Raw genomic sequence first — 12,062 nt, 5'->3', positions numbered from 1 at the left:
CATAGATTTTGAGAAAATTTCAAAAAATATGACAATATTGTTTTAATGCCTAGTTGCATCCTGCACTAACATATGATGATGTTCAAAGAGGTTTGGAGCCTTTGTCATCTCCTTTTATCAAGAAAATAATGACTTTATTGTGGTTATTCCATCGATTTAGGGAGTATTATGAAGTTTTATTAAATTATTTGATAAAAACAATTGAATGATGCTCATTTACCATGAAAAAGAGTTTAGCATACATTAATACAAATGTAGAATATGGTAGAAATTTTAAAACAACACTAAAGATTATAGGCTTCAGTATATAAAGTATTTACCAAAAACTCAATATTTTTGTATGGGTTAGCCCATAGATTTTGAGAAAATTTCAAAAAATATGACAATATTGTTTTAATGCCTAGTTGCATCCTGCACTAACATATGATGATGTTCAAAGAGGTTTGGAGCCTTTGTGCTCTCCTTTTATCAAGAAAATAATAATTTTATATTGGTTATTCCATCGATTTAGGGGGTATTATGAAGTTTTACTAAATTAATTGATAAAAACAATTGAACGATGCTCATTTACCATGAAAAAGAGTTTAGCATACATTAATACAAATGTTGAATATGGTAGAAATTTTAAAACAACACTAAAGATTATAGGCTTCAGTATATAAAGTATTTACCAAAAACTCAATATTTTTGTAGGGGTTAGCCCATAGATTTTGAGAAAATTTAAAAAAATATGACAATATTGTTTTAATGCATAGTTTCATCCTGCACTAACATATGATGATGTTCAAAGAGGTTTGGAGCCTTTGTCGTCTCCGTTTATCAAGAAAATAATAATCTTATAGTGGTTATTCCATCGATTTAGAGAGTATTATGAAGTTTTATTAAATTATTTGATAAAAACAATTGAAAGATGCTCATTTACCATGAAAAAGATTTAAGCATACATTAATACAAATGTAGAATATGGTATAAATTTTAAAACAACACTAAGGATTATAGGCTTCAGTATACAAAGTATTTACCAAAAACTCAATATTTTTGTAGGGGTTAGCCCATAGATTTTGAGAAAATTTCAAAAAATATGACAATATTGTTTTAATGCCTAGTTGCATCCTGAACTTACATATGATGATGTTCAAAGAGGTTTAGAGCCTTTGTGCTCTCCGTTTATCATGAAAATAATAATTTTATAGTGGTTATTCCATCGATTTAGGAGGTATTATGAAGTTTTACAAAATTAATTGATAAAAACCATTGAACGATGCTCATTTTGCATGAAAAAAGAGTTTAACATACATTAATACAAATGTATAATATTGTAGAAATTTTAAAACAACACTAAAGATTATAGGCTTCAGTATATAAAGTATTTACCAAAAACTCAATATTTTTGTAAGGGTTAGCCCATTGATTTTGAGAAAATTTCAAAAAATATGACAATATTGTTTTAATTCCTAGTTGCATCCTGCACTAACATATGATGATGTTCAAAGAGGTTTGGAGCCTTTGTCGTCTCCTTTTATCAAGAAAATAATGACTTTATAGTGGTTATTCCATCGATTTAGGGAGTATTATGAAGTTTTATTAAATTATTTGATAAAAACAATTGAAAGATGCTCATTTACCATGAAAAAGAGTTTAGTATACATTAATACAAATGTTGAATATGGTATAAATTTTAAAACAACATTAAAGATTATAGGCTTCAGTATACAAAGTATTTACCAAAAACTCAATATTTTTGTAGGGGTTAGCTCATAGATTTTGAGAAAATTTCAAAAAATATATAACAATATTGTTTTAATACCTAGTTGCATCCTGCACTAACATATGATGATGTTTAAAGAGGTTTGGAGCCTTTGTGCTCTCCGTTTATCAAGAAAATAATAATTGTTCCATCGATTTAGGAGGTATTATGAAGTTTTACTAAATTAATTGATAAAAACCATTGAAAAATGCCCATTTACCATGAAAAAGAGTTTAGCATACATTAATACAAATGTAAAATATGGTAGAAATTTTAAAACAACACTAAAGATTATAGGCTGCAGTGTATAAAGTATTTACCAAAAACTCAATATTTTTGTAGGGGTTAGCCCATAGATTTTGAGAAAATTTCAAAAAATATGACAATATTGTTTTAATGCCTAGTTTAATCCTGCACTAACATATGATGATGTTCAAAGAGGTTTGGAGCCTTTGTCGTCTCCGTTTATCAAGAAAATAATAATTTTCTAGTTATTATTCCATCGATTTAGGGAGTATTATAAAGTTTTATTAAATTATTTGATAAAAACAATTGAAAGATGCTCATTTACCATGAAAAAGAGTTTAGCATACATTAATACAAATGTAGAATATGGTAGAAATTTTAAAACAACACTAAAGATTATAGGCTTCAGTATATAAAGTATTTACCAAAAACTCAATATTTTTGTAGGGGTAGACACCAATTTTATCATGTTTGTTTGGTTTAGTCCGGTTCGGTTTAGATTATTTGTGGCTGGAAAATTTCATGAAAAGCCAACATTCTCAAGTTCAGTGATAAATTAATAACTAGAGTTGCGTATATATATATATTTAAAATAAAATATAAAATAAATTATCAAAATATATATGTATATATAATATATATTTATATATATATTGAAATTGATTTTTACGAAAAATTGTAGTAATCATATATTCACCACTTCTTTGTTTATTTATTTAAAAATGTAACATCATATGTTCGAAACAATCAAACCAAAATGTGATGAATGAGTTCGAATTGTGGAATTTAGTGTGAACCGAATTTGGTATAACTAAACCGGAAATAACCGATAACCTAATAACAAACTCGTGTCCCGTGTGTTACGCTCACTAGATAAACACCAAACCTGTAAATGATATGATAGTAAGGAGAGGAGGACTCGTTGCTGCTGCCCTTGGCTCCCACTTTCTCGCACCTCATCGTCGTCTTCTCAACTTCGGTGCTCCTCTCTCCTGCCTCCCTCCTCTTCTTCCTCTTCCTCGCCGCCGATCTAATCTACGGTTGTGTTCTTCCTCATTGCGGTCGGGAGACATGGCGGAAACGAGATCCCCTCCCGCGGCGAAGAAAGTGGAGCACGTGATGCAGATGTTCGGTGACGTTAGGGTTGACAATTACTATTGGCTTCGTGATGATTCTCGTTGCAATCCCGATATGCTTTCGTACCTCCGTGAAGAAAACGACTACACTGGTTCCGTCATGTCTGGTGAGTTAGTTAGGTTGTTAGGGATTAGGGCTTTTCGCATCTCGATTCGGTTTATAATACTTTGGATTATAGATTATGGTTGGATTCGGTTAACAATAGATTTGTAATTTTGGATTAAAAAATCAAGGTCCGGCTAGTAATATCAAGATGTGTTATTGGTTTATATATTTTAATTGATTTATAAATTCAAGGTTTGGATTTGAGTCTTTGTATTCTTAACAAAAAAAGTCCATACAAATCCATGAAATCAAATCTATTAGTAAATCCGTATGATTATGATTGAACCACACTTGATTTGAATTAAAATTTATAAATCATTAAACCAATAATACCAATAACAGTCGATTTAGTTTGGATTTTCAAATCCATTAAAATACACTAACCAATAACCCCCACTAGTCTATCTATTTTGTATTATTTTGGTTTTTGGGTCTATAGATCCGGTCGGGCACTGGTTTAAGTTTTCCGGTTCGGATTTGTGGTTCAGTTACAAATGCTCAGGAATAATACATTGAGTGTGCAAAGCTGTGAGATAATTAGATGGGAACTTAATTTTTTTCAGGGACTAAGCAATTTGAGGATAAGCTGTTTGCTGAAATAAGAGGGAGGATCAAGGAAGATGATATATCTGCGCCTCTACGCAAGGGTCCTTACTACTACTACAAGAAGAATCTTCAAGGAAAGGAATATGCTCAGCATTGTAGGCGTTTGATCGCTGACAACAAAGCTGAGCCTTCTGTTTATGATACTATGCCAACTGGGCCAGATGCTCCTCCTGAGCATATCATATTGGATGAGAATATCAAGGCCCAAGAGTATGACTACTACAGTATTGGTGCCTTCAAGGTTAGACGACTATGGAAAATAGATTTTGATTTCAAAAACTGCGTTTTTTTTCGTTAACAATTGTGTTTCGTTCTTTTAATGCTGTCTTCAGGCTAGTCCAGATCATAAATTGGTGGCCTATGCAGAGGACACAAAAGGTGATGAGATATATACAGTGAATGTCATCGACTCTGAGTCCCTGAAACCATTAGGACAACCACTTAAAGGACTGACTTGTTATCTTGAATGGGCTGGTAATGATGCTTTGGTCTACATTACTATGGACGAAATCCTGCGACCTGATAAGGTTTACTTCTGAACGATTTTTTATTTAGATTTTGCTCTATTAATTATTCTTATTACATTAAATACTGTTTCTTTGAAACTTCATGTTGTCATTTTCGTACATTTGTTGTGACAGGTTTGGTTACATAAGTTGGGGACAGAACAATCCAGTGATGTATGCCTCTACCACGAGAAGGATGATATGTTTTCTCTTGATCTTCATGCCTCTGAGAGCCATAAGTATATTTTTGTTGCATCCGAAAGCAAAACTACGAGATTTGTCTTCTCGCTTGATGTGTCCAAGCCTCAGGATGGACTCAAGGTGTTGACACCTCGTGTAGATGGCATTGATTCATCTGTCAGCCACCGAGGGAACCACTTTTTAATCCAGCGAAGGAGCACTGAGGTTTACAACTCAGAACTGGTGGCCTGTTCAGTTGATGACACATCTAAGACAACAGTTCTGATTCCGCATAGAGAAAGGTAAACCATTTTTGTTAGAATCTGTTTTGTCATTGTCAGTGTTCATATCCAAAATCCTGAGGAAGTCCAACTAGTTTTTAGTCTCATTTATATTCTTCGATTTTTTTCCAATCGCTAATTGAGTTTTATACTGCATTATTCACTTAAATATAAGTTCACCTTGTATCATATAGCCATATGGTAATAATTACACTGTATTTTTGATATGGACAGTGTAAAGATTCAGGAAATTCAGCTCTTTCGAGATCATCTTGCAGTATTCGAGCGTGAACAAGGACTGCAGAAGATAACAGTTCATAGGCTTCCCGCTGAGGGAGAGCCTCTGAACAAACTCCAAGCTGGTCGTAATGTTAGCTTTGTTGATCCGGTCTATTCAATTGACTCAACAGAGTCTGAATTTGCGTCCAGTGTTATAAGGTTCCGCTACAGCTCGATGAAGACACCTCCTTCTGTGTATGACTATGACATGGATAGTGGTACTTCTGTTATCAAGAAGATTGACACAGTAAGTAAACTACTTAGTCTTTCCAACTCCCGTATTTGGATCAGTTACCTATGCACTCTGCACATATAGTTGTGAATTTTAATATTTCAATTTTCAATGCATAAGCGTATTCATTAATGGTGGCGACTGGCGAGTCATATTTACATGAAACGCACTATCTTTCTGGCTGTTACTTTGGTTTTACGATTTTGTTTTTTTTTTTCGTATATAAGCTGCTGCCTTATCTTTGGACATGGTCATCGCTTGATCTTTATGATAACATGCTGTATTTTTACAGGTATTGGGAGGTTTCGATGCATCGAATTATGTTACAGAAAGAAAATGGGTCACTGCAGCTGACGGAACTCAAGTTCCAATGTCTATTGTTTATAACAAAAACCTTGCAAAGCTCGATGGGTCTGATCCGTGTCTGCTGTATGGATATGGTTCATATGAGGTAAAGCTTTTATGGTCCTTTCACTTATTTTTTTGGTGTGCGAAGCTTTAAATTACTCTCATCGTTACAGATCTCTGTGGATCCATATTTCAAGGCATCAAGGTTATCCTTGTTAGATCGTGGTTTTATCTACGTAATTGCACATGTTCGTGGGGGCGGTGAAATGGGGAGGCAGTGGTACGAGAACGGGAAGCTGTTGAAGAAGAAGAACACATTCACTGATTTTATAGCTTGTGCTGAGTCTTTAATAGAACTTAAGTATTGCTCAAAGGAAAAACTGTGTGTCGAAGGAAGGAGTGCTGGTGGCTTGCTGATGGGTGCTGTTCTGAACATGAGGCCTGACTTGTTCAAAGTGGTTATTGCTGGAGTTCCTTTTGTAGACGTTTTGACAACAATGCTGGACCCAACTATTCCGCTTACTACATCTGAATGGGAGGTTCGTTTGATACTTGTTCAGCGCCTTGAAACATTGAATGACATACTTTCTTACTTACATGTGTTATTTGTTGGTTTCTATCATTTGTAGGAGTGGGGTGACCCAAGAAAGGAAGAGTTCTACTTCTACATGAAGTCATATTCCCCTGTTGACAATGTGAGTATATCGCCTCTTTTTGGTATTAATATGCAATAACATGTCATGAAAGGTCTCTGCGATGATGCATCTATTCCAATATAACAGGTCACGGCGCAGAATTATCCAAATGTTCTTGTTACTGCTGGGTTAAATGGTAAGCATTCATTTGTCTAGATACAATATGGAATCAAAATTGCTTCTCATTTTGGCAAAGTACGTTATTTCCTGATCGATGTTGCCCTGATTCTCTTATTGGAAAACTTGGCAAATGCCTTTTTTTTGTAACTGTGTCTGTCCAACAGATCCAAGAGTCATGTACTCTGAACCTGCCAAGTTTGTGGCGAAACTGAGAGAAATGAAGACTGACAACAACTTGCTTTTGTTCAAATGTGAGCTTGGCGCTGGACATTTCTCCAAATCTGGGAGGTATGAACGTAGTCTCAACATTACAAACACATCCGTTTGTACTGGACTCGAGTTGTGTTCAAACTAAGGTTGGTTGGTTTTTGCTATGTGATATTGACCCATGTTTGATGCTATAATGCAGATTCGAGAAGCTTCAGGAAGATGCGTTTACGTTTGCGTTCATGATGAAAGTTCTGGACATGATTCCAGCTTCTGTGTGAGTGATCAGAAAAAAAAAAAAAAGCCTCTTAAGAGAGTTTAGATTTATTTTATGCGCTCTTTTCTTTAAGCTCAGATTCTTTCTAGACACATTTTTATGCGTTTGCTAATAAAAGAGCTAAAGACTTAACAAGACAGTATAAAAAAAGGCTTAACAATGGTCTGAAAATGCTTCTTAACGATGGTCGTGAGCGAGATCATAGAGATCTAGAAACTAAACACTAATATCTGTGGCTAATTTTATTCTAAAATGGATTTGATTGATTCCGAGTGTTAAAAAGTATTCTACTATTTTTACCTGCGGGACTGCACAGATATTTAATTTTAAATTTTAATTTATATCTGTAGTAAATGTCATATTTGTAAATATAATTGTATTACATAAAGTAAATATATATTTTAGCCTAAAATCTATCACCAAAACTGGATATCATATAAACAAATCCAATATTTATATAATTAGATCTATGTGTAAGATATATAGCAAACAAAATTTTTGAAAGATACGTTTATCAAATTGACAGCTATAGTTAGTATGTTTAAAAAATATATACATTAGTTATAAAATTGGTAAGAAGTTAAAATGAACTTTTAACAAATTTGTGATATATAAAAATTAAGATTAAAACACGCAACACCGAAGTACTCTTTTGTGGTCTGGGTCGCTTTGAGGGACCGACTGTCAACAGGAAATAGAATGACACAATGGTCCACAAGTGTTGACACTTCTTGTATCTTCTGCCAAGTACCGGTGAAAACAGTTGATCACCTATTTTTTGAGTGCTCATACTCAAAGCAGATATGGGAGAAACTAGCGAGAGGTGTGCTAAGGGATCGGTTTACTCCGAGCTGGTCTGATATTAGGAGGATAATTGTCGATGAAGATCAAGATAAAATGCTCCTCTTTACTATCAGATATGTATTTCAGACTGCAGTTCATAGCATTTGGAGAGAGAGAAACCGAAGAAGACACGGGGAGGCTGCTTCTCCATATGCTCTAATTGCAAAGCTGATCGACAAGACCATGAGAAATAAATTCTCAATCATTCAAAAGAAAGGGGATAAGAGGCTGGCAGGAGGGTTACAATATTGGTTTTCAACAAGATAATACTTCATGTGAAGGGGACTTGAGCTGCAGTTTTGAGAAAAGGATAAACTTTTGAAGGCTAAAATTTGATTGGGAAGAACCAGTAGGAGTGAGAGCTGGAAATCCAGTAGGAGTGAGTGCTGGTAAATCCAGTAGGAGTGAGAGTTGGCTGCCTAGTAGGAGTAAGAGCTAGGTAGAGTTTGAGAAGGATGGGAAGAGACGAGGAGGTCGATAAGCTGAAGCATGATTTTCTTATTGATTTTATAAAACTTGTATAAACCTTAGAAGAAAGGACACACATAGTTGTAACAAAGTTTTTTCTTTTTGAATTAAATTTAACATTCAATTCAAAAAAAAAAATTAAGATTAAAAGTTATTAGAAAATAAAATGAAAATACTAATTTTATTTAACTGGTAAGATATTATAAATGAGCTTCAATTTGTCAACATTTAATTATTTTATGCGCTCCTTTCTTGAAGCTCAAGTTTCTTATAGACACATTTTTATGCGTTTGCTAATAAAGAGTTAAAGACTTTTAAAAGACCGTATAAAAAAAAGGCTTGATGATGGTCTGGAAATGCTTCTTAACGATGTTCTTGAGTTAAAGACTTTTACAAGACGTATAAAAGACCGTCTAAACTGGAGACATTAATCTGTGTTGCTAATTTTATTCTAAAATGGATTTGATTGATTCCGAGTATTAAGAAGTATTTAACGTTGCTAATTGCATGCCTATGAAGTTTTCATGACAATATAACATTCCAAACCTTTTGATCTGTTGTCATGTGTGGAAAAATGCATTATGTTGCGATGGTGGACCAAAAAAAAAACCTCCAATTTTCATATGTTTATGTCTTAAACTCTTAAGTAAATGGGTCCGAAAATGATTCGGGTACGACCAGACGTATCCATTTAAGGAAAGTAAAAAAGGAAACTGGGTCAGTCCAAATAAGGAAGGTAACGAAACCCTTGGCGCACACGCATATATCTCAAAACAAAGACAAAACCCTTAATAACCGAGTCTCCTCCTCCGTCTTCGTCGCTTAGTTTTAATATCCCTCAGACTTTCCTCTCTTTTCGAACAAGTGTGCAGCAACTATGGCGGGCTTTGCATCACCGAATGTGACAGCACAGTTCCACTCGAAGACCAAAATCGAAGAGAAAGTGGACTACGCAAACCTCCCTTGCCCTAAACCCTACGAAGATATCCACCTCGAAGCTACCAGTTGAGTACCACACAAGACACTCTCTCTCTGTCTTCTTGGGTTTCTGATTTATGGGTCTTTCTTTTACTCTCTACTTTTGGAAACCTAAATCGAAATAGGTGTTGCTCTTTAAGACTTATGCCGCTCTTCTAAACCTATAGATAACACTTTAACCTGTTTCTTGTTAATGGTTTTGCCATAACTTTAAGGTTATGAACTTTGACGTGTTTCTTGTTAATGGTTTTGTCACACTTTGACTTGGGTGGGGTATTTCTTATACTTTTCAAGCATTATATATCCTTAAGTGAGATTGTGTGAGTTTTGATTTCACTTTTGCAGAGTCTCTAAAGCCAGAACTCTTTGAGGGTTTTCGCCTCGACTACACCAAGAGGATGAACCACAAGTTTTCTCTTATTCATAGGTACATTGAGTTTTCGTTTTAAAAAAAAGAAGAAGCATATTTGTGTGTCCTAAGTAACTAAGCTTGTGAGTTGATTTTTTCAAAAACAGCTTACTGATGGGAAACAGTGAATTTCCAGCTGAACGATCTCAGCATATTTTCAAGACTCCAACTTCCAGTTATGAATTTGGTGCAAATCTCATTGACCCAAAGGTGTATATACTTTTTGTTTGTTTGTGGTATTTTACTATTCTGTTTGTCATCAACAAGTTATAATTTAACATTTACCAACTTGTAAACCAGTTGATGCTTGACGGGAGGCTCATGATGGATGGTACAGTTATTGCGAGATTCAATAGCGTTTTAAAGGAGAACTTCACCATCAAGACTACTGCTCAGGTACAACAAGTTTCATATTGTGTTGTTCTTCTGCTCTAATTAGCCTCTCTTTTTTTTTTGTCTATAACCATATTCTTTTTTTTTCTCGCTGCCAGCTGATAAATGAGCTAGATCAGTCACAAGGCGTGTTCACCGTTGATTACAAGGTGCGTAGTTATCTCTGTTCAATATTTTTGTTTATATCTATGAACCATGTTTGATTCTTTTAGATTGTCACATTATGTTTTGTAGGGGTCCGACTATAGAACTCAGTTTCAGCTTGGAAACTACAAGAATCAGTTTAAGCCTGGAACCAGTTCCCTGTTCAGAGCTAACTATATTCAGGTGTGAAATTAACTACTTGTCCTTGCTATTACGCTTTACCATCTTAAGTGTATTGTTGTTATGTACTGAGATGTGATCAATCTTTCCTTTTGTTAGTTACAAGAAAAGGTACAACGCTTTTGTCAAGCATTAGATAGATAACCTTTTGTTAGTTACTAAAATATTAACTCTTTTTCTTTCCACTGTGAATTGAATATATATATTTTTTATTGCAGCATGTCACACCCAAGCTATCTTTAGGTGGCGAGGTTTTATATCTTAGTGAGCATAGGAAGTCGGTTGTTGGTTATGTGGCTAGATACGAGACTGATAAAATGGTACAACGCTTTCTTCTCCAAATCAGAATAATTTGTAAAAACTTCTCAATGTTCTTTTCTTTTGATCTTCAAGCTAACTTTCAATATTATATTTTACAAACAGGTTGCCTCTGGGCAAGTTGCTTCCTCTGGTGTGGCTATCATGAACTATGTTCATAAAGTTACAGACAAGGTAAAACATTCCAGTCTCATCTTTATTGAGTGGATAAGCTAAAAACTCATGATGTTTTTTTTTCTTTGTATTCAGATCTCTTTAGCAGCAGAATTCTTTTACAGTTTTATGTTAAGAGATGGTGCAGGTAGTGTTGGGTATGACCTGATGTTCAGACAGGTACATAGTGCATTTTTCTGTTGGAGTCTTGAAATAACAAACAAAAAAAGAAATGTTCTAACTTGGTTTTTTTTTCTTGTTGGGGTTTGGTTTTAGAGTCGAGTAAGAGGAAAGATCGATTCTAATGGTGTTGTCTTTGCTCACGTGGAAGAACAATTGTGTCCTGGACTTGGTTTGCTTCTATGCGCTGAGGTAAAGAAAATAACTAAGCATGCGGTTTCATGGTCATGAATGTTATAATGATTGGTTTATTAAAAGGACCATTTTCTTGAATAATCAGGTTGATCATGTGAAGACGGATTACAAGTTTGGTTTGGGTGTTAAATACGAAGGCCTCTAGATTTTATTTTCTTTAGGCGTTGTTTATCCTCAAAGAGTTATCAGCTTAGGAAAGTGACTGTGAGGCACTCCCTCTCTCTCTCACACACTCTTTGTTTAAGGTTTTAAGTGTTTTTGTGTATTGCTTCCAAAAGAATATACTACTAGGCAAGAAGGTTTCCTCAATCCCAGTACGTTTTTTAATCTAATGTGTGTTAACTTTTGATTATTTCTTTTCTGTGTTCTTGCAATATAAATCTTATACCGACACTAGAAACAGTCTTTAAAAAGAATTAACAAAATAATTTATATCTAAGCACTGAACTCACATATCTAAGCCATGAATTGCGATAACTACACCCTTTGTTTTACTTTACATTTACATGTTAAACAAACATAAACTAAGAATTTTTGTTTGTTTATAATATCCTTAAAATTTGGAGAATAGTAAAATTAATGCACAAATCATTTTAAATTCAAAAATAGAACAATAAATAATAGCATCACTTCAGTAAAAATAATAATAAAGAATAAACTAGTTTGTATGTTTTGGAGATCATTTGAGATTGAGCAGAATCAATAACTAGTTTAAGATAACTTTTAAGTAGAGGTACTAGGTAAATTTTAAGATGGGCTGAGATCTTTCTTAATGGACCGAAGGTGAAATATGTCAGCTGATGTTATTTTCTTCTTTTTAAATTTTTTTCCGAAA

At 34.2% G+C, this 12,062-nt stretch overlaps 2 protein-coding genes across 2 annotated transcripts; both read left to right on the top strand.

The window, feature by feature from the left end:
* The first annotated feature begins 2,861 nt into the window (after window positions 1-2,861).
* LOC125610103 (protease 2-like) lies at window positions 2,862-7,108 on the top strand. The gene is made up of 11 exons (XM_048781846.1): window positions 2,862-3,236; window positions 3,799-4,082; window positions 4,174-4,368; window positions 4,483-4,829; window positions 5,043-5,334; window positions 5,612-5,770; window positions 5,841-6,206; window positions 6,297-6,362; window positions 6,450-6,498; window positions 6,647-6,770; window positions 6,892-7,108. Exons 1-11 carry the CDS (start codon window positions 2,891-2,893, stop codon window positions 6,968-6,970), a joined length of 2,307 nt encoding a protein of 768 aa, XP_048637803.1. The 5' UTR covers window positions 2,862-2,890; the 3' UTR covers window positions 6,971-7,108.
* Window positions 7,109-9,154: 2,046 nt separating this feature from the next.
* Window positions 9,155-11,505, top strand: LOC106404273 (probable mitochondrial import receptor subunit TOM40-2). The gene is given in 11 exon segments (XM_048781845.1): window positions 9,155-9,281; window positions 9,601-9,682; window positions 9,772-9,874; window positions 9,965-10,060; window positions 10,156-10,206; window positions 10,292-10,384; window positions 10,600-10,701; window positions 10,805-10,873; window positions 10,949-11,032; window positions 11,129-11,238; window positions 11,240-11,505. Coding segments are annotated over 11 exon segments (1,050 nt in total). The 3' UTR covers window positions 11,373-11,505.
* The last annotated feature ends 557 nt before the right edge of the window (window positions 11,506-12,062 follow it).

This window comes from Brassica napus, chromosome A6, assembly GCF_020379485.1.
Source record: "Brassica napus cultivar Da-Ae chromosome A6, Da-Ae, whole genome shotgun sequence".
NCBI classification, from domain to species: Eukaryota; Viridiplantae; Streptophyta; class Magnoliopsida; order Brassicales; family Brassicaceae; genus Brassica; species Brassica napus.
The sequence above is the reverse complement of the archived record's forward strand: the minus strand, read 5'-3'. Positions and strand labels throughout refer to the sequence as shown.

What these genes read in the sequence shown, in the direction of transcription:
- LOC125610103 (XM_048781846.1), top strand. Translation starts at nt 2,891, where the DNA reads ATGATAGTAAGGAGAGGAGGACTCGTTGCTGCTGCCCTTGGCTCCCAC. An exon ending in TTACTACATCTGAATGGGAG is followed by an intron (nt 6,207 to 6,296) that starts GTTCGTTTGATA and finishes TATCATTTGTAG; the next exon opens with GAGTGGGGTGACCCAAGAAA. An exon ending in CATTTCTCCAAATCTGGGAG is followed by an intron (nt 6,771 to 6,891) that starts GTATGAACGTAG and finishes GCTATAATGCAG; the next exon opens with ATTCGAGAAGCTTCAGGAAG.